This window comes from Anolis carolinensis, chromosome 1 (genome assembly GCF_035594765.1).
Source record: "Anolis carolinensis isolate JA03-04 chromosome 1, rAnoCar3.1.pri, whole genome shotgun sequence".
Classification (NCBI taxonomy): domain Eukaryota; kingdom Metazoa; phylum Chordata; class Lepidosauria; order Squamata; family Dactyloidae; genus Anolis; species Anolis carolinensis.
Genome location: NC_085841.1, coordinates 8390019 through 8412757, shown reverse-complemented (window position 1 = coordinate 8412757; position 22739 = coordinate 8390019). Strand labels below are relative to the sequence as shown.

Genomic DNA, 22739 nt, shown 5'->3' with positions numbered 1-22739 from the left:
GGTTTTCTTCTCTATAAAATTGTAATTTGCACAAAATTTGCTTCACTACAGGGAAGGGTGGGGGGAGTTGGTTTTAATGGGTATATGTAGTGTGATACAAATTATATATGGGCAAATTACTGTCTTTGCCCAAGTTTATAACAACACTTATATTGCTGAAAAAGAAATACCTGTATATACTCGAGTATAAGCCGACCCGAATATAAGCCGAGGCACCTAATTTTACCACACAAACTGGGAAAACTCGAGTATAAGACAAAGGTGGGAAATGCAGCAGCTACGGGTAAATTTCAAAAATAAAAATAGATATTAATAAAATTGCATTATTTGAGGCATCAGTAGGTTAAATGTTTTTGAATATTTATATAAAACTGTAATTTAAGATAATAAGACTTTAATAAGATAAGACTGTCCAACTCGAGTATAAGCCGAGGGGAGCTTTTTCAGCTCTAAAAAGGGCTGAAATCTAGGCTTATACTCGAGTATATACACAGACTAAAAATTGTTTTCCCAACGACCATATTTAAACAAAATTATCCATTAATTCTGAAATATTTAATTATGTTTTATGAAAATAACATTTGTTATTCAATACAATTTTAAATTTATCTACTTTATTTATATCCCACTTTTTTGTACCCCAAGAGGACTCAAGGAGAAAATATATCTGGATATTAACCTCTTTATAGAATAGTATGCATTGATTCAGTACATAAATTAATGTGTGTATAATTCTCTGATTTGTTTCCTTGTGTTTCATATCATTGATAAAGATCAACCACACAGGCACATAGGAACAATCCCTGTTTGTTTCTCCAGCCAACTAATATGGTACAATGATTTGTCTAAAAGGATTTGCCTGTTAACTCTCTCTCACCAGTTATCTATACACATCACTGAATTCTTTTGCAGCAGTTAGTTATTTTCTCATTGAATGTATTCATATGTTGAGGCAACGTTTCTTGTTCAACACAAGAAAAATAGTATTACTGACTGATTCCGATATAAGAACAATTGCTAGAGAAGAATGTTTCCACAGCAGTGCCAAACAACCATGAACTACATAAGATGCATAATTGGTATAGTCATTAAGAATATCCACAAAAATACAAATGCAGAGGGATGGAAGGGAGAGAGGGAGAAAGGAAGGAAGGAAAGAAAGCAATAGTTGTACTAAATTTACAAAATATTTATTAGCAGATGCACACAGGGGGATATAGAGGAAGGGAAGGAGGAAATCAACACTGGTACTAAAAAGTCAAGATATTCATTATTAGAGTAAAAATAGAATCATAGAATCATAGAGTTGGAAGAGACCTCACGGGCCATCCGGTCCAACCCCTTGCAAATAGTGATGATGATGAAGATGATGATGCATAGTATTATTAGAAATTGTCTAGGTCCTCCAGTATGACTCTGGGCATATCCATCTAGCACCCAAAATGCACGCCCTCCCATGTGTTCCCCTGAGGTGTCCAAACAACACCTTGGACAAAAACGAATTCATTCAGGACAAAACAGGAAACCCCTCCTTTGTCCCAAAGTAATCTGACATCTGGAAAGACCCGGGTATTTGCAGCTGCAGGTACTGTGTGAATTGGGCCTGGGGATTGCGTCATGTTATTTCTGGTGTCCATCCACACAGCTGTCTCAGGTTTCTTGAGCTGTTAGAGCCCAACAAACCCAAGACAGCCCCTGTCCTCTCCCAAACCCCCCCAGAAAAGCCTTTAAAAAAGAAAATAACTTACCCAACTGCCATTCCCCCTTTTCTGGAGCTCTCCTGGTGGGTAGAAATGGTGTGCCAGGAGAAGGGAAAGGAGGAAAATTGATCCTGGTCTCCCCTTCTTCTGGTGCGTGATTTTTATGTGCCAGGAAAGCTCGGGACAATGGGGAAAGGCAGCCGGGTACATTATTTTCTTTTTTAAAGGTTTTTCTGGGTGATTTTGTTTTCTGGGTGGTTCAGGTGCCCTGCTGAAAGGCCTGGCAGTACATCTGGACACCCCCTCCCCTGGAAAGCGTGGATGTTGGGGAGAGGTATCTGGACTTCAACCGGGGCCCTATCGGGATTAAGAAATAGGTTTCCTGTTTTAACAGTAAGTTCTATAATGTATTCCCTGCAGACATGGACATCATACTATACTTCTATTAAAAACATGAATTACAGCAATTAAAAAACACTGTAAAACATAATATACAAAATTAAAGTATACTTCTAGTACTGACGCTTAAATGCTTAAGTAATAAGCTCTTTTCCTGTGGGTAGAAAAAGAATAAACAGAGGGGCAGCTGAACCTTCTGTGGGAGGGAAGTTGGGTACAAACACATTGAACACTCTCTCCTTTGTCCTTGCTAAACACACCTGTGATGGTGGTGGAGCAGAAAAAAATAATGAAGTGGGCACTTTCCTGTATTTAGAGCCCTGTTCTGAGGGGGCAGCATTCCTTATTCCTGCCAAAGAACTGAGTGTTCCTAAGTGAATGGCCGCTTTCTCCTCCTCTTCATTTTGCCATGAGATCTTACCTTAAGACTTTCTGCCTACAAGATGTTTGTGGAAATATGTCAAAGAGTCATGTACATTACTGTCTGGCAGTAAATCCTTCAATTGCCACATTGTGATGAACTTTCATTACTCCTGTATCTAGCTTTCCAGTCAACATTCAGTTATGAAGATCCCTTACTTTGTTTTTGCTGTTGTTGGATCCTGGCTCTTGGCCACTCCAGGTAAGGTGGATCTGAAAATGATCCATAATCAACCATGAGCTTAAACCACTATCAGTGCCATGAGTATCTACTAGGGGTGTGCAATTTTTATTAGTCATTGTAAGTCATATAAAATTTGTTAAATTCGTATTTATGATGTGATATCTGACATATGGGCATGGCTCATACCAAAAATGTTTTCGTTTACATTTTGTAAATCATGGAAGTCTCCCAAAGTCAGATTCCTTTTTAAGTGCAAGGAAGTAAAGCAAAGTCCAAAAGGCTGTCTTTCCACTTTAAATTAATGACCTTTCGCCATGAGTAGAGGAAGTAGCAGGAGAAAACAGAGTTCACTGGGAAAGAGACTGAGAAAGCACAGAATTCTGGGAAATGTAGTTTTGGAAGGTGAGGAACCCTATGGCAGAGAATTCAAAGCCCCAATCAGGGGTTCCAATAAATTGTTGAATCTGTAAAGACTGATGCTTCTAGTAAGTAAATCTCTCTGCTGGACTGGGAAGAAATCCCTAAATATCGGAGTTCTATTGGTTAAATATGGGAGACATACAATGACATATCTGTTGTGGCTTTTTAAAAAAAGGTTTTGTCAAAAGTTTTTAAAAATCACTAAAATCAGTAGATGTATGAATGCTTCCAAAGGTTGTGTGAAATGATCCCCTGTTATCTTGTGTCATTGCAAAGAACATTCAAGGAGATAGCTTTTGTAGTTTTTAAAAAATGTTGTTTATGAAATTTTGAAAATTCCCCCAAAATCCGTGGTTAAGTGAAACATTCTGAAGCTTGATGGGCTAACAGTGATGAATGTGTTCTATCACTATAGCAAGTTTTACCCCAATGGCTGTAAAATGAGGGAGAAAAGAGCCCCTGAAGTTTCCCCACTTGCGCAATTAGTATAACAAAATAGTAAAGAAATTTTGTTACTCTAGTTATAGTAAGAGAAGTTTTATTAACAATAGTTTAGAAACACATTAGAAACAATGCCAGTGCTCCCTAATTTGCTAATGACTTTTGAAACTTTTTTTAATTGATCGCACATGCCTAGTATCTACGCTACAAACTTGGACCACTTTGATATTACTACAACCACTACAAGCCAATCCTCTGGAATCCTGGGAGTTGCAATTTTACTTTAAATTTGCTACTAAACAGTTCTCATGATTTATTTCAGGGAACAGTAGAGTATTTGAGGAATTTTATGAAATTATATATGCAGAATTCCACGGGATTCAGCCTTGGCATATGAAAAAGGTTTCACATCCATAACTGCATAGATCAGATTCAGCCTTTAAAAAATGGATTAATTAACCTTTTGATTATTTCTAAATGTCTTAGCGGTTGTGCAAAAATAAAACAAGAATTCCAGTTCATATCAATTTAAACTGAATATGTTTTCTTTCTCACAGGGCTTGCTGCAGATGTGAACAGTGAAGCTGAATGTAAGGAAGCAAATGGGTTTTGCCGAGAATTCTACTGTATAACTGGTTCCACGAAAATTGGCAAATGTGGAAAAACAGTTTGCTGCAAAAGGTGAGGTGCAATTTCCACAAGCTTACTCTTTGTAGCCCTCCAAAATAAGTGAAATAAGCACATGGAAGGCCCACTGGCATTTTTTGTATAGCATTCTTTCAGGCCTATGTTGAAGTAGGAATTTTGCATTTCGAAAAATGAGGATGACATTTGTATAATGTAAGGTGGCTACTGCACCCAGTGCTGGTTCATGAACCCGTCACTTGCTTCAGATTTGCTGTGAAGTTTAAGAGGAAAGCTTTCATCAGTTACGGTTTGCTTTGGATGCACTACAAACATATATCCGTTTAATTCCACTTCAACTTCCATGACACCATCCTACATACTCCTGACATTTTCAACTGGTGAGGAACGTCTCTACTGGTACCTGTTTGCTGGCAATACCCTACACCTCAACCGTCTGAAAATCCAAGGATTTCATAAGATAGATCCATGCAGTTAAAGTGATCTCAAACTGAATTAACTTTGTAGTGTAGACATACCACCTCATGACATGGCAAAATTGCACTTCCAGTTCAGGGATGGAGCCTGCCAGATCCCATCAGACGACACTGATCTATTTCTGCCTGGGCTCCATCACTGAATTGGGGTGAAACTGTCATAAGGAGGAGCAGGGAGAACATGGAAGTCTTCCTGAGTTCTCATTGAGAAGAACAGGGTGGGTTGGGTGGGTTGTCCCACTGCCGACTGGATTTGCCACAATGCATGCAGAATCCCTCACTTTCACCCACAATTTCAACCTCAATGTGATAAAGTCCCTAGTATAAGATTGCCTTAATTTTCCTATTTTTTATTTGTTCTACTTACATCAATGTGCAAGCATTTTTTAAAAGTCAGCATAGACATGTAAATATATGCATACACAAAGATATGCATGTTCATTTATCAATTTTCTTCAAAAATTTGTACTTTTTTGGCTAAAACAGAACCTTTGTAGTTTTTTTTTAAAGTAATATAATTCTCTTTTGGTTGCCAGCCACATAAATATACACATTTTGTCCCTAATAATAGTAGAAGTGCATTTGCTTGCGATCTTTGAGCAGAAGAAGGCATAACTGTTTTTTTCAAAAGGAGGTTACCATATTAATTCAGAAAGATGAAATTTGGAAAGTTCTTCAGATGCAAAACAAACAAAAATCCTTCACCATATCTGCAATTTCATAAGCCTCCATGGACCCTTATTTGGTATCTTAAATATTGCCTGTAATCTATATATATAAAAGAGTGATGGCATCACGGCAACCCACAAAACAACTAAACTACAAGCCCCCCAACCTCGAAATTTGACAACACAACCCATCATCCACGCCTCTAGGTTGATACAACAAAAAGCAAAGAAAAATAAAGTCCTAATTAGAGGGAGAGAAATAATTGTTTTATCCAATTGCTGCCACTTAGAAGGCTCTAAGCTCTGCCCACTTGGTCTCCTAGCAACCCACTCAGCCCAGTGTTAATAAAAGAATAAAAAATAAAATAAATACAAATAATACAATAAAAATAATTAAAAACACTAAAAAATTAATACAATAAAATAATATAACAAAATAACTAAAAATAATACAACAAAATAATAAAATATAATAAATAAAAAAGATAAGTTACAATAAAATTAATTTTAAAAATACAAATAACGTCAAATAAAAATTCCACAACAACTTTTAACCAATAGCACCACCACTTCCTGAACATCAGGAAGAACTTCCTCACTGTGAGAGCTGTTCGACAGTGGAACTCTCTCCCCCGGGTCATGGTGGAGGCTCCTTCTTTGGAGGCTTTTAAGCAGAGGCTGGATGGCCATCTGTCGGGGGTGCTTTGAATGCGATTTCCTGCTTCTTGGCAGGGGGTTGGACTGGATGGCCCATGAGGTCTCTTCCAACTCTACTATTCTATGATTCTATGATTCTATGAAAAGAGTGATGGAATCCTGGCGACCGACAAAACAACAAAACTAAACACCACACAACCTCAAAAATTGACAGCACAACATCTCATCCATGCCTCTAGGTTGATACAACAAAAAGAAAAGAAAAATAAAGTCCTAATTAGAGGGAGAGGAATAATTGTTTTTATCCAATTGCTGCCAGTTAGAAGGCTAAGCTCCGCCCACTTGGTCTCCTAGCAACCCACTCAGCCCAGGGGACAGGCAGAGTTAGGCCTCACTTAGGCCTCTTCCACACTGCCTATAAAATACAGATTATCTGATTTGAACTGGATTATATGGCAGTGTAGACTCAAGGCCCTTCCACACAGCTATATAACCCATTTAGAATCTTATATTATCTGCTTGGCACTGGATTATCTTGACTCCACACTGCCATATACAGTAGAGTCTCACTTATCCAACATAAACGGGCCAGCAGAATGTTGGATAAGCAAATATGTTGGATAATAAGGAGGCATTAAGGAAAAGCCTATTAAACATCAAATTAGGTTATGATTTTACAAATTAAGCATCAAAACATCATGTTATACAACAAATTTGACAAAAAATAGTTCAATGCACGGTAATGCTATGTAGTAATTACTGTGTTTACGAATTTAGCACCAAAATATCACGATATATTGAAAACATTGACTACAAAAATGCGTTGGATAATCCAGAACGTTGGATAAGTGAGACTCTACTGTAATCCACTTCAGTGTGCCTTTTATACAGCTGTGTAGAAGGGGCCTCATACTTCACCACAGCAACGCGTGGCCGGGCACAGCTAGTTAAATAATAAATAGCTTTATGGCATTTTAAATGAAACTGATTCGGCTTAAACACATTAGTTCATGCATCTGATTATTATAACCCATGAAAATATTTGCCAAACAAATCATGTACATTTTGAAGATGCAACAGAGTAACACATTTATCTCCTGTAAACTATTATTACAGCACGGCATGAGTCCCTATCACCTATAGTTACTATTTCACTATAGCCTAAATCTAATTGTAACTCTCAATTACAATAGATTCACAATAGAATTGAATGGATTTACCTATGTGTTGACTGAGAATTGATTTGATCAGTCTATTCTCACCAGGTCGACTCAACATGATTTTGGCCTATGTTGACACTATCTACCTTTTAGTGATAAGGCAAAAAGTAGACCACATGCCCATCTGTTATTCAGGAATCAAGCAACAAATTAATGAGTAAGTTTCTGTCTGGAAAAATACTGATTTCTTTTTCTTTGTGCAGCAACATTTCTTTGTGAAATTTCAACAGCTGGGAGAATTCCCCAGTTATGTGTGGAACCATCCTGCAAAAGGGAACACCTTGATTGGTCTCTAAAGAACATCAACATCTTGCATCATCTTCAGAAGATTAGCTCTTCCTCTGGGAAAAAATGCCCATTATGTCTGAATAAAGTCATAATGGTTTGCTAAACTATTTGTATGTGCTGCCATGGATGCTGTTATGAATAATATGATTTTTCTCTTACTACATTTAGTGCTCTCTTTCAGAGTCTGCCCATCTGCCTCCAATTTGCTATAAAGGATACTATTCTACATTTCCCATATAAATTATGTGTGTTGAAGCATTTATGTGTATCCCTGTGCAAGGTTGGCTGGTGATCTATCAAATAAATAAATTGAATTGCATTCTTCATTTGAAAGAAAATTGAAAACATGTTAAATAAATACAGTATGACTCCAGGATTTGTGGGACCAGTACTCATGGTTTCATCTACCCACATCCAACAAAATGTCTCATCTATAGACATATTCTTAATACTCCAGGCAATTATGGGGTATTTTTCTGCCAACGTTCACTAAAAAATCAATTTGACACATTTTTTTTAAAAAAAATTCAATATATACAGTACTGCTCCAGAACCTATGGAACCGTTACCTGCAATTTCTCCTATCTGTATCCAGCAAGATATATTTTTCTAGGAATTGTCTAAGGCTGCTGAGATTATTTTTCTGCCAGAAGTTTCAAAACAATTGCCCTGGATGACCATGTAAATTCTTAGAAATGATACCTAGGAATTTTCCAGGGTGATTCTATGAGGTGGCAGAAACATAACATGCAGGAAAAGAGATTCCATCTAAATACAATATTAAGAAGAACTTCTGAGGTAAGAGGTGTTGAACAGTGGAATGCACAACTGCCTCAGACTGTAATGGAGTCTCCTTATCTGGAAGTTTTTAAACAGGGGCTAGATCAGTGATTCTCAACCTGTGGTCCCCAAGTGTTTTTGGCTTACAACTCCCAGAAATCCCAGCCAGTTTACCAACTCTTAGGATATCTGGGAGCTGAAGGTCAAAACATCTGGGGACCCCAGGTTGAGAACCACTGGGCTAGATGGTGATCTGTTGGGAGGGCTTGGATTCTGTATTCCTGCATGGAGCAAGGTTGGTCCCGATGGCTCTTCCAACTCTATGATGCTATATATTTAAATATGTGCAATGGCATGCCTTGGATATTCTTTATTAATCCCAGCTAGAGTAGACCCATTGAATCAATTGTTGAGTGATGAATCAACATATAAATAAATCCAATGGATTCAATGGCTATACTCTAAGATCAACAATAGGATCTAAACTCATGTGAAATGGTTAGTCTTGTGGACCTCTGCTTATACAACCATGAACTGAACATGACCATCACCAAATAACAAAAAAGTACAGCAGCATATATAAAGGCTCTTGCTGTTAGATGTGCATGATACCCAGATAATTTCAGCTATGATGTTGTTTCTAGAAGTAATGTATGAAAACAATGATAGCCTGCCATGAACACACATGAAAATTTACCCTGAACTTCAGGAGAATGAAACAATGAGAATGACAAATTCAAAAGTACACATTTTTTCTATTGGTTTACATTTCACTTTGGCCTAATCTAGTCCTTCTTTCTTCTAGAATAAGACCCATACAATACCAACTCAGCTTAAGGTTCACCTCATGCATTTTATGGGGCCTTTTTAGAGAAAGGAATACTCACTGGTATTTTTCCAGTTTCTCTCTTTGAAACAAAAACCACAGCACCTAGTATTCATTAGCAGTCTCCCATCTATGTGCTGATTCGGCTTAGCTTCCATGATCAGACAGGATCTTATGATCATCTTATGTTATTCTCCCTATAATCCATGATTTCCACTGCTCGGTTTTTGGCATACGATTCTTCCATGAAATAAACCTGATTCAGGTCAGTGAGAGAGGGAGCTGGCACTACAGCTGAATCCAGCAAGGCATCATAGGGCTAGCCATAAAACCTAGACTCACCCCAAACAGAAGGCTAGCTGCTTTCATGATGCACATCTGATCATCCCAGGATTTTCTTTTTTGCTCTAAACCATTTTTCTCTACTTTAGTGAAAGTTCAGAGCCCCTGGTGGCACAGTGGATTAAACCGCTGAGCTGCTGAACTTGCTAGCCAAAAGGTAGGTGGTTTGAATACAAGGAGCAGGGTGAGATCCTGCTAAAGTCCCAGCTTCTGTCAACCTAGCAGTTCGAAAACATGGAAATGTGAGTAGATCAGTAGGTACCACTCCGGCGGGAAGGTAACAGCACTCCATGTAGTCATACTGGTGTCTACAGACAATGCTGGCTCTTTGGCATAGAAATGGAGATGAGTACCAACCCCCAGAGTTGGACACAACTAGACTTAGTGATTTTAACAACCTTAGTCAAAATCAGAGGATACTGCAGAGTTTTCTGAAAACTCTGTAGTATCCGGTAGCATCAGGTCAGTAAGTACAGATAAACAAGATGGTTCATGGTTATGTTGTCACTGCCATCATTCCTAGTCAGTCAAGGTATTCTTCCTTAGTTCCTAGTTGTCACATGACATTCTGGTAGTGTTAGAATAGGACACCTGCATGACCAAGGAAAAAGGAGAGGCGCCCCCAAACTTTATGCTGGTTATTGGGGCCTAGGTCTGCTATCAGCAGGAGTGCCCACAATGGCCAGATCACAGAGAACTCTATGGATAGTTAAGACTGACAGTGGATGTAATATGTAGAAGGTGAGATGTGCACTGTGCCAGTAGAGTGAATGCATTCCCCAGTTATCTGAAAAATGGACCCCAGTGTCAGGGTCTGTAATACAGATGAAGATGAAGGGCTGGCAGGCCCAGCATCTGAGTTAGTAGAAAGCAGGGAACAACAACAGCTGCAGTCTGACACTGAGGGAGTTACCCCTGCAGTGCAGGACCAAGTGCCTCAGGCAAGTGGGAGTCCTGAGTTAACTCAGAATCAGGAGAGCAATGAGGCAGAGTTAAGTGTCCCAGAAAGACTGCAACTGAGGACTGATGCTATTCATCTGCATAGATCCACCTGGCTGGCACAGACAAGGGCCAACAGGTGAGAGCACTTGTGCTATGGGGATTTGCTCTTTTGCTGGGAGCAGGGCCGGCCCCACCATGGAGGCCACGTGAGGCGGCCACCTCGGGCGCAGGTCCCCGGGGCGGTGCCGTCAGGCTTCCCCTGCCCCAGTGGAGACCATGGGCTTGCTTGCCAGTGAACAGGAAGGCCTGTTCGGCGACGAGCGAGCTCCACATGGCCGCTGCCGACTGGGCAAGGCCAGCCAGGCCCAGGCGCACTGGGTGGGAGGCGGGACACCGTCAGGGTGGTGCCCCGCCTCCCGCCCAGCGTGCCCTGACCCCACCTCTCACGCAGCGTGGGAGGTGGGGTCAGGGCGAGTAGCACGGGAGGTGGGGCCAGGGTTGGCCCCGCCTCCCGCGCTACTCACCCTCACCAGTCTGGCCTTTTTCAGCTGGCCAGATTGCAGCGGAGGTCCCTCCAGGCCGCGATCGCGAGCAGCACGGGAGGCGGTGCCAGGGCATGGGAGGCAAGGCCCGCCGGCGCTGCAGGAGGCGTGGCCATGTGCCTCCCGTGGCACATGGCCACGCCTCCCACAGCGCCAGCGGGGGGGGGGTGCTTTTCCCCACCTCCGCTTAATATTTTAAGTTATCTCCGGCCGGCCCTGGCTGGGAGTAATGTTTGGAACCTGCTACAGCTTGGAGCTCTGTTTGGTGACCTCATGTGTATCTTTGTGTTTTGGACCTTGGCTTTGGAACTGTGGATTATACCTAGACTTTGATTTGGTGAGAATCTTTGGAATGAACTATTGACTACAACTTCTGAAATACCCCTGCATAGTTTGCTGTATTAATTTGCATTGGCCTGGACCCTGGACCAGCTGACAATGAGAGTTGTGAGTGGCTGTTTATATTTAGAGACACTGTGCAGGCCTACGACACCCATTCAACAAGAACATGTCAAATCCAGAGATGATCCTGAGCATATTTACAACAGTTGTAAATGAGCCCCTTATAGTGTCATCCATGTCATAGGAACTCCTAAAGAGTTGTACAGTTCCTCCAGCCTCCAAGGCAGAGTTACCTTCGACGATATCAACTTAAACCAAGTAAGTTTGGCATAAATTCTGCACGTTAAGTTGGTTAGTTAACATTTCACTATGAAAATCTTGTAACATCAAAAGCTTACTAAAATAGAAAAAATGCACTTAAATCTAATTTTTAAGTGACTGAGATGTGCTCATCACATTGCTTTGAATGCATTCCTCAGTCAGGTTCATTGCATATTTAGTGTTAGATCTTATTGGGAAAATAGAAACAAAATTAAGATAGGTACACTACCTCCTCAAAATCAATAAAAATATTTTCAACCTAGTGAGTACTGAATGCATTCTTTGATCAATGTAGTGATGCCTCCTCTTCCAGCACACTGTGTCTTCTTAAGAAGTCATGACATGCGTCAAGAATATTTGCCATCTCATCCCTTTCATTAATAGTAATAAATAATACATTTTATTTACACCTTTCTTGAATATTAATTATCAGGGCTTCTGTGTTTATAGATTAACTGCTCTACAAATAGAGCGGTATTTAGCCTGCTGGATGACACTCTGCCATTTGTTCTTCAGATATGCAAACAGTGATCCTTTTCATGATTGTCATTTCATGGATTCTCTTAATTTTACCAGGTAAGGTATATAACAATACCAGCAGTGTTCAGGCAGCAGTTCTAGAGAAAGTGAATGATAGCTTTTAAAAAAAAGAGCTGGAGTTTATCTGGATCATCAATTTGTAGCGTGCATGTCAGATCATCCACCATGTTTTACCTTATATATTTTAGGCAAGTCATGACATTAAGGCACAGGCTGAATTCAAACCTCCCCATCTAGTAAGAAGCAAATGAAGCTGAGCAAGAAGTTGGGTCTCTTCTTGGTTGAATTTGCACCCATTTTCCTATACCAACTTGTCCATGTTCTGTAGACGTTAGGGAATGCAAAAGTTCCAAATGCCTGGCACTGAAGTTTGGCATACATCAATTGGTGGAACATGGGTGCAGGAGGAGAAAGCACCACATGCTTTGCATTCCACCATTCCCTCCAAGCAAGTGTAAAATCAGCACCTTAAAATGTATTTTAAATATATCTTGGCAGTACTATTCCAATACTCTAAGATAATGGGTCCCTAGGATGAGGTGAAGACTCTCCAACACTAGATGAGGCAATGGGGAGAAAGATCCGGGGATAATACAGGACAGAATCTAAGGAAGGCCCATCTCATATCCTAAGAGCTATGAGAACATTATAATAATATTGCTAACAGGGATATTATTTACTCTCCTGGTCTGTTTCCAGATATCTCTTTTTTCTTTGAACTGCTAGTCTAAAGTGAATCTGACATCTTTAAACTGGACTTCTGTGAAGTTTTGACTCTGCCTTTTCCTCTCCTTTGCTTTAGTTCCCTCTGGTTTTCCCAATAGTGTAGATTCCTCAATTTGTATTAGTTTTTGGGTGGAGCATAAAATTCCCCTAGAGGCTGGCCTATTTCTTTTGCCTGTATTGAGCTTCTTTGCTAGACTCCTCCTTTTTTTTTTTTAAACAGTAGCGCCATAGAGACTACAGGCCTGGCTTTTGTCTGGAAAATTTAGGTCCAGCAATCCAAAACAGGCATCCTTAGCACTATTAAAACTGCATTTAGCATTATTCTTATACCATGAGTCCCAGAGACAACACAAGCCTTTTGACCAGCTTAGGCTTCACAAAGAAAGATTAAGTCAGCCTTTGGTCTCCAGCTTGTGAGCCATTGCTTTGTACCAGAGACAGAGGACTTTCAAAGACTCCAGAGAGATGACTGCAATCAGCAAAATCTCCCTTTGTAATGTATTGTTTTAAGCTATTTTTCAATAGCCTCGGGTGGAGTTAACCCTTTATTCATCTTGATTTCAGTATACTTGTTTTGGTTATCTTTTCACCTTGCCTAAAGTGCCTCTGTGTGATGACTCATGGGCCATGTAGTCCCGTTCCTAGTACTATTGTGGCAGATGAAGAGGACAACTTGGGTTTCCCACCGTTTCAGCCAGAATTGGAGCCCTTGCACCTGCAAGATGTTTGCCCACAAGAAGTCAGCCAAACAAGCCTTGAGCAGAAATCTCCCCCGTTTTCTCGCCGGGATAATTATAATCGAGATAGAGGCGCTAGGGAGGCGAATCGCAGAAGCGCCAGAATTGCTGCCAGACAATTAGCTGATTAAGCCTGTTTCCCTTGGGAAATCTTAAGGAGTCATGCATCTGGACACAGTATGGGTTTCATTTCTTGTTCCCCAGGGAAAGTGTTCCTTGGCGGGAAAACAAGATCCTATATAGGTGTTTAACCGCAAGGGAATCCTTGCGGAGTCAATTTGTCAGCTTCGGGAGTGAGATCGTGTGTGGACTACGCTACTCCTGTTCCTTGTTTCCAGGACCTTGTTCTTGTTCCAACCCTGCCTTGTTCCACGGACCTTGCCACGGACCTCGCCACGGACCCTGTTCTCGTCTCTTGCTTCTTGTTGCCTCGAATCAAGCCTTGTTTGCCAAGAATCTATTTTGCTCTCCAGCCTTGTAGTCAAGCTCCATTGGACTAAAGGACCCTGTCATTTCCCCACACTTTGCTCGGCAAAGTGTGTGTTTCGGTTATTGGATTATAACTTTGGGCTCTAATATCTCATATTGGACATTAATTTCCTGGACTATATTTGACCTTTCTTGAAAGGTCTACTTCTGAACTTTATTCTTCACCTGTTTTTATTGACTTTATATATTCCTTTAATAAAGATATTAGATAGATTCTGGTCTCTGCGCATGGTTATTGGTGCTCTGCAGCCTGGGTCTTGACACTCTGTATGTTAAAGGTCTTGATCTTAATAGAAGGTATACAGACAGCTCCCCGAGTAAAGCCAGGCACATGCCATCACAGCTTTCATTTCTTGGTCAGCCAAGACCACTGAGCAGGAGATCCAAAATATCTTTATTTTAGCTGCAGTGAAAATGAGACAGGGGGTTTAAGAACCACACAACAGACACACCAGGCAAGACAAAGGAATTCAAATTTATAAAATACTGTGCCCTTTCCTACATCTAGAGGACCAAAAGATGGTAGTATACGCACTGGTAACCTCAAGGTTAGAATTCTGCAATGTGCTTTACATTGGGCTTCTCTTGTACCAAGTTTGGAAACATGTACCAAGTTTGGATTGTACAGGATCTCGTACAATCTGTCCTGAACATGTAGGTCCTCTCGGGGTGACTACTCCAGCCCACAGGAACCCGAATGGAGGCTGTCACTCAGAGGACTTTTTCATTGGCCGTTCCTAGACTGTGGAATGACCTGTTAGATTAGATCTGACAGCCAATGAGCTGTCAAAATTTAAAACACATTTGAAGATCTCTCTTTCAGCAGGCCTACCCAGCAAGTTTTAATTACAAATTTTAAACTTGTGTCTTATGTTTTTTCTGTGTATTTTAAAATTTATTTTGTGGAAATACATGTTAATATGTGTATTTTGTACAATGTTTTGATGATTATTTGTTTTTATTTTATTTGTTTATTATGTTTATTTATAACCTGCTTTAACTCTCCATACAGAGACTCAAAGCAGCTCACAACTAAAAACATTTCAATACAATTTAAAATATACAAATATACAAATATTTTTAGCAATGTTGTAATCCACCGCGAGCCAAGAGGAGCAGTGGGTAAGAAATTATGATGATGATTACGATTATGATTATTACTAGAACTATCATTACACATCTTAGAAAGCCTCTTGGGTATGAGGAACTATCTATTCATCAACTTGTAAATGTTTTCTTTCTAATCATTACTCAGAGTAAATTTCACATTCTGTCCAATCCTTTTCCTGTTGTTTCAGCTGAATTTATGTACTTTGTGCCCATTCAATCTTTTGCTTGTTCTGTCTCCATTTCATATTTTAACAACAATTTATACATTTTTGCATTCCAATGGTTATCCCTAGGATATAATAACATTTTAAATTCTGGTTTAACAGTTACAAATCCAAATCCAGTTTATCCATTTTAAATTGCTCTGTAATTTGTCTATGAGCACCATTGTATAGTAGTAGTAGTAGTAGCAGTAGTAATAATAATAATAATAATAATAATAATAATAATAATACACTTTATTTATATTCTGCCCTTCTCCCCTAGGGGACTCAGAGGAGATTACAGCATTTTACAAAAATAGGCAAACATTCAATGCCTTTACAATCACATGAGACCCACAAACACAAACAAAGGCAAGGCTTCTCCTTTCATTTCCAGCATATGGAGGCGGTGCTCATGTCTGGCTCTGAGAGATGCTTTTCTCAATTTTCAAGCTGAGAAGCCTGTATTGTCACCTCCTGGTTGTGTGGCTTACAAGATTGCTTGGAACCTCTCTTTGCCTTTTCCCACTAAAGTGGTACCTATTTATCTACTCACATTTGCATGTTTTTGAACTGTTCAGTTGACAAGAACTAGGGCTGACAGACGGGAGCTCACCCCATCTTGTGGATTTGAACTGCTAACTTTCAGGTCAGCATTTCAACAGTACAATGGTTTAACCCATTGCACCACCGCAACCCCTAAGTATTAATATAAGCTTTTATAATTAATATAAAAACTTCTGTCATTAACTCCCCTTTTGTCTTTAAATTATATTGTTAATTATGCAATATTTACAAATCCACATAAGTCAGCCATTTCTCCAAAGAGATTTATATTCTAAACAAAGTTTCCTGTGGATAGCATCATAGTGACATATTTGGAAATAATCTATTCTTATATTTATTCCATAATCACAATAGTGATCTCCTTATGAAATAATTGTTTAAGTTTTGATCTTCTTCAATTTTATCATACCAAAGATAAGCATGTATTCTAGATTTTAGACCATCTCCTTCTAATTGTAGTAATCTTTTTTTCTTCAAAGTTAACCAATCTTTCAGCCATGTCAAACATCAAGCATGATAACATATTTTCAAATTAAGGAAACCCATTCTTCCTCTTTTTTGTCATTTTGTATTAGTTTATATTTAACACAGGTCTCTTTCCTTGGTAATTGAATATTGACAAGTCTTTTTGTCATTGTTTAAATGAAATGTCATTCATTATAGTTGGTAAAGTGTGAAATAAAATGAAATCTTAGATAATTCATTTATCTTTATAACTGAAAGCGACAGTTGTAAATCTATGCAGATCTTTTAAAGTCTATTTTCATATTTTATTATTATTATTATTATTATTATTATTATTATTATTATTATTATTATTATTATTATCATTAAATAAATTGGAATTTTGGTAGGGATGTTAACTTCCAGTTTCTCACTTACAGTTTTTTGTTCTGTTTTAGTCAAAATAGTTGGTTTTTTTAACTTATTGATTTTAAATTCTGACATCTTTCCAAATTCTTTCAGAACATCATTCAAATCTCTGCCTATATAGAAGGGATCTTCTAAACATATCATTACATCATCTGCATTTTTAAAGCTTTAAACATTGGACACAAATGTCCCTGGATAGCTTTTAACACTGCAATACTGAAAAAATATCTAGAAACCATATGCCTGATGTCAGGGGCTCTATTCTCTACAAACCCCTTTGTATAAAAAGAAGAGACAATTGGACACAATTATATATCAGACAGTCCTTACATGAGAAAATATGGTGCCCATGAATAAAACATTTAAACAAAACATAAGAATTGATTAAGAAGATAGGGACAGATTTACTTAAATAACCCACATTTTCTCTTTAGGTTATGATGGTGCCCTGCCTACCTTTACAGAAAGGGAATGCATCACTCAAGATATATGGGCATTTTGCTCTGAAAGTGAATGTGAGATGAACAATGCTGGAAATTCATTGATAGGATACTGTGAAGGAGGAAAAAACTGCTGTGCAAAGTGGTAAAAGATTGATCTATTTTTCTTCTCCATATAAAAATGTGCATTCAGATCTCAGGTCTACCTTTTGATTGCTAGGGTTATATTGTGAAAATGTATCTTAAAACTGACTACACACCAAGCAAGGGAATGAATTTGTTTGCTAGTACATAGCATACATTCAAGAAGTTATCAGTGTTCAGAAAATTCCCAATCCTTAAATATTCTTTGTTGCTGTGAATAGTGATAGCATATTGATAGGCAAAGGGAGGAAAAAATCTCATCATCCTAAGAAGATAAGTGATTTTTTTATTAAGTTTCTTCTCAAAGGAAGCAAAAAGTAATTGTAACTATTTTTATCCTACTACAAGAGTCTTCAAAAACCACATAATTTTTGCATAAATTGGGAGGTGTTCTGTGCAAAATGGGCACATGGTTGTTTTGTACAGAAAGAAACATTTTCTGTGCGGAAAACAGAATTTTCTGCACAGAAAGTAGTAGTAGTAGTAGTAGTAGTAGTACACAGAAGTCTTATTTCTAGTTCAGGAAATGATACTTCTGGTATTTTGTGCCAAACTAACCCTTCATTCCAGAATTGTCTTTACAAGGAATGCTATTTCTACATAGAGATACAATTTTCTGTGCACCCTAAAGTAATGCTTTCTGAGTTAGTAGAGAAAAAAACCCACACTCTTCTCACTTTGATAGCACTGTAAATATTTAATGAGTGAAATTGTTATTATAATAGGTAACCAAGTTTTTCTAGATCCAGAGATAAACTTAAGGACTGTCACCATCTGTGTATGGTGAAGCAAAAAAGGTTAAGGATCAGATGGGGGTTTTATCTACTTTGTTGGTCTACTAACGCATTCTAAGCAGTCACTTGTGTTTTGAGCATCACTTCAGTCTTCCCCAACATCTATTTTTTTTATTGTGGTGTTAAAGGCATCTTCTTTTTCTGCAGAAATGAAAAGTCCGATTGAAGGATTGGAGAAACATTTCACCAATGCCCTTCAGGAATCATTCTTATTTCAAGTACAAATTGGATTGGCCTGAGGATAACATTATGAAGGAGTGGAGAGCATCAAATAATCCATCCTGTTTTTGTTTTATGTTATTGCATGGAATTTTGAATAAACAATAAATTTCTCAATTCTGTGTGTATTGGGGAAGGAATGTGTCACTTCGCAGTGAATGAACATTACTCTGATGTTGCTTGGCCACAGTTTTTGCCTGTGAAATAATGGAGGATACCCTGGACTTTCCACAGATATATATAAAACCTTCCTTGCTGAGTTTCTCCATACCTCACAACCTCTGAGGATGCCTGCCATAGATGTGGGCGAAACGTCAGGAGAGAATACTTCTAGAACATGGCCATACAGCCCAGAAAACATACAACAACCTTGTGATCCCGGCCATGAAAGCCTTCGACAATACAATGGAGCATACATTTCCCCCCTTGCAGCTGAGATAATGAAGACATTATTTTCTTAAGAAAATCATGTCCTTTTCAGTACAGAGGTTGATAAGGCCTAACATCATCTCCAAATATGTTCAGTTCTCAGCTGTCACTACCTGAAACAGTTCTTTGAGACCCCTTAAAGACTATAGAGCTTATCACACAACCCTCGTACCATTTGGCCAGCAAGTGGGGCAAAATGGCATGCTAACAGTGCAACTCTCTCACTTCATGCACCGCTTTGGTGCAACGTTGCTTCCCCCATCACATGGGAAGCATCGCCCTAACAGGGCCATTATAGCGAGCACAAAATTTCATGTAATCCAATGGTCCAATCAGCAAGTATTCCAGAAGTAAGAATATAAATTAGAATAGAAGAGCTGGAAAGCAATTAATTCAGTCTCAGTCAATTGCAGGGTATCCAACAGGATCTTTTCTAAAATTGTTTCAAATGGCATTGCCAAAACGTCCATAGTTATCCACTTTGTAAAGATATGAAGTACATTTGCTTATCTCCAGTGTCGTGGCAATACATTTGTGTTGTGACTCAGCAGCAGTGCCAGAGTGAAGATGAGGAATGGGATTTTGGTTTACAGATGCAGGTCTCAGATGATGGGATGCAAGATGAAGTTCAAGATGCCATGGGGAATTATAGAATTCAGACACAGGCTGGTTCAGAAGTGCAGCCTGTGGATGAACTCCTGATGCAGCTTGTCACAGATGGGAACCAAGGAAACATTCCCATGGGAAATAATGAGCTTGATCTGTCTCAGGCTCACGTTCAGGTGCAAGATAATGATAATGAGCTGTTTGGCCTTGACGGTCAGGCCGAGTCTGAAACCCCGTTGCTCTCTCGGACTGATCATTTGCAATGGAAAGGAATGCCATGGCGAAGCCTTAGATTAGCTGGGAAACGGGAGGCCACTGAAGGGAAAAGAAATGCATTTTTGGGTTGCTTTTAAAAACAGTGTGTTGGGAGGCAAATCTCTGTCAAAGCAAATCCACGCTTCATCAGGGTGGATGCTACTTCATGCTACTTCTGCTTTGGAAATTCTGTTCATGAATCCTTGTAACCTGTGGACTATTGTATCTTTGGGAATGGACTATTGCTTCTTGTCTATGGATTATTGGATTTATTGACTCTATTTTTTTTGGAACTATATTTCTTCCTGCTTTGATACTATATATATTCAGCTTTTGCTCAATAAAATTACAAAAGACTATCTACTGTGTGCAGCCTGGTGTCTACAGCAAGGTGAACTATTCTGAGGTGTGACAATTTGTTCACCAATAACTTCTAAAAAGTATAGATACGGGTTCTGAGAAATTATCAGGTAAGTTCTTTTAGTACCCCTTCATGCAAGTCATTTGGTCTTGAAGATATTCATTTCTAATACGCATTTCTTTTCTCACTGCCTATTCTGCTTTGGGCATTTTCCCTGTAGAAGTCAGACCTTTCTATCTCCTCTCTATCAGTCACTTTCATTTTTACATTTCCTCAGTGAAGAAAACTGACAAATTTCCTGTTCTTTCTCATGCTTCAAACAGAACTTTAAATGATAATATAAAAATATGTCAGGATGCCCGTACCGGCTTAGAACTAGCTGCTCCGTCCCCTGTGACATGATGTGAAGGGGGGGGGGGGTGAGGTGATATGATGGGTGAGAGCACATCACAGATAAGCCCACCTAGTCTTAAAGGAGAATGAAACTGTAGGATAGTGACTGTGGGAATGGAAAGTAGTCAGTAGAGGGGGATGGGATGAGTGAGTGATATACACAGGGGGTTGGCAGGATCTCTTCAGAACTGTGTATCTTTTGACTGCGGCAAGACAGGATAAAGCTGTATGCAAGGATTGACCTTTGTGAGCATGTTTTTGTTCCAAGAACTTCCAGGTTCTGACAAAATCTTTCTGTGGAAAAAAGTCCTGTACAACCAAATTCCTACAGCAGCTGCACACATCCAGTCCCACTACAATTATTTCATTAATCTGTGTATTACAGAAACTGAGACTAGAAAACAATAATAAAAATCATAATTCTGATTAAGTAAGGCCTGAATATCTTCAAATTAATCTACTGCACATTATGCTTTTTTATGGTACATTATGATTTCTTGGGGATCAATTGACTATGAATTACATGCAGCATCTCAGGAACATTTGTGCATAAGGGTTATACACAACTATAACATAGAAATTTAATAGTTCAGCTTTCTATTATTTGCATATAAAATGAATTTGACAGTGCATTGTCTGTTTCCATTCCTATTTCTGGCTTGAGACACCAATAATTTCAGTCATGCAAGTGGGATGCCTCTCCAAGATTATTCTTTCATGGGCCTTATCTTCTTTAGGTAAGTAAGGTGTATAGTCATCACAAATGTGAGGTGTATAGTCATCACTCCACATTTGGGTTTTGACTTTTGAGGATTTGATTATTCATGGATTTGCCTGAAAATGTTCTCTCTAGGATGCTCTAGTTTCTCTAGTGTGATTCTATGTTCAATTACCGCCAGTCATGTTGGGGGAATTAGAGAGTTCTAGAAAGGCGTTCTCCAGTGGAAGCTGACCACAGATTCATGCTGGAAGTCCCAATAATGCTTAGCGAGATTTCCTCCTAGCTAAAGACAGCATTTTTATTCATCGGTTTTTAACTTTCAGGGGGTTCTTGTGTCCTAACCCAGTGAATGTACATTGCTATTGTAAGGTTCAGGCACAACATAAAATTTAGAGAGAGATGCGGGACTGAAAAGATAATTGAGGTCCTCAAGGCTTAAGGTTGCTACCCCATCGTTACTGTTCGGTAACAGTAGTTGATGCCACAAGTTCAGGATTATCTTGTCTACATATGAAATTATCCATCTTGTCCTATTCCAGTTGGTTAGCTCAGATCTTGATTGATTGCCTCTATTATAAATCAATCAATTATTTTCTATAAATTTCCTATCTCTGTTAGTGGGGCATTCAAGTAGAAATTTCTAGAGTTGGCGTGAACCAGAAAGGCATGGATATGTCATGTGCAAATCGATGGCAGATATTTAGGAAGAAAATATGTTTTGAGTCTATATAAGTATTTGTGAGAAGTTGGGAACAGGGAAGAACCCCAACTTTAGAACATGACACATTTGCACAATTATTAGTGGTTTTTAGTAATGGCTGATCAGCTTATGAACAAGATAGATCAGCTTGTGAACACTCCCCACCTACCTTGATGAAAAGGTACACTCCAGATTTAAATTGAAAACCTTTTGTGAAATACAGGCTCAGTTCAGAAAAAAAGGTGCTCAAAGCATAACACTGTTATTGAAGATTTGCTCACCATACCACAGACATTGTCAGGTTTGACAAATAAATAACTGCACAATACCCTTTTAAGACCAAAGGTCGCAGGTTCAAATCCGGGGAGCGGAATGAGCGCCCGCTGTTAGCTCCAGCTTTTGCCAACCTAGCAGTTCAAAAACATGCAAATGTGAGTAGGTCAATAGGTGCTGCCCCGGTGGGAAGGTAATAGTGCTCCATGCAGTCATGCAGCCACATGAACTTGGAGGTGTCTATGGAGAACTCTGGCTCTTCGGCTTAGAAATGGAGATGAGCACCAACCCCCAGAGTTGGATATGACTGGACTTAATGTCAGGGGAAACCTTTACCTTTACCTTACCCTTTTAAGTAAAACAGTTCACATATTTTGCAGTTCTATTTGCCAATTTAAAACATCAGTCCCTTTTATGTGGGCTTGTACTCCATTCGCTCTTAAACCAAAACGTTTTCTAACATGCCCCCATTTCATAGAGTAATAGAGTTGGAAGAGATCTCGTGGGTCATCCAGTCCAACCCCCTGCCAAGAAATAGGAAAAACA

General features: G+C 39.1%; 1 protein-coding gene and 1 long non-coding RNA gene across 5 annotated transcripts; both read left to right on the top strand.

Moving 5' to 3' along the window:
* Window positions 1–1414: 1414 nt before the first annotated feature.
* Window positions 1415–7837, top strand: LOC134296047 (gallinacin-8-like). 3 transcript variants are annotated; one of them, XR_010002616.1, is made up of 4 exons: window positions 1415–1585; window positions 2643–2721; window positions 4122–4245; window positions 7434–7837. XR_010002616.1 is itself a non-coding variant. In XM_062969908.1 (4 exons), exons 1-4 carry the CDS (start codon window positions 1887–1889, stop codon window positions 7447–7449), a joined length of 237 nt encoding a protein of 78 aa, XP_062825978.1. In that variant the 5' UTR covers window positions 1806–1886; the 3' UTR covers window positions 7450–7837. The 3 variants fall into 3 exon arrangements, 2 of the variants coding, with proteins under 2 accessions (XP_062825978.1, XP_062825968.1); XM_062969908.1 differs by lacking the exon at window positions 1415–1585 and adding an exon at window positions 1806–1904; XM_062969898.1 differs by lacking the exon at window positions 1415–1585 and adding an exon at window positions 1938–2093.
* Window positions 7838–12084: 4247 nt separating this feature from the next.
* On the top strand, window positions 12085–18572 carry LOC134296046 (uncharacterized). Of its 2 annotated transcripts, none has more exons than XR_010002612.1 (3): window positions 12085–12189; window positions 17293–17443; window positions 18384–18572. It is a non-coding gene; the product is annotated as an uncharacterized LOC134296046 (long non-coding RNA). The 2 variants fall into 2 exon arrangements; XR_010002613.1 differs by lacking the exon at window positions 12085–12189 and adding an exon at window positions 14409–15227.
* The last annotated feature ends 4167 nt before the right edge of the window (window positions 18573–22739 follow it).

Coding starts and splice junctions, on each gene's coding strand:
- LOC134296047 (XM_062969898.1), top strand. CDS start 2,022: ATGTTGGGGAGAGGTATCTGGACTTCAACCGGGGCCCTATCGGGATTA. Junction 2,094..2,642: donor ATAGGTTTCCTGTTTTAACA/GTAAGTTCTATA, acceptor TCCTGTATCTAG/CTTTCCAGTCAACATTCAGT. Junction 2,722..4,121: donor CTGGCTCTTGGCCACTCCAG/GTAAGGTGGATC, acceptor TCTTTCTCACAG/GGCTTGCTGCAGATGTGAAC.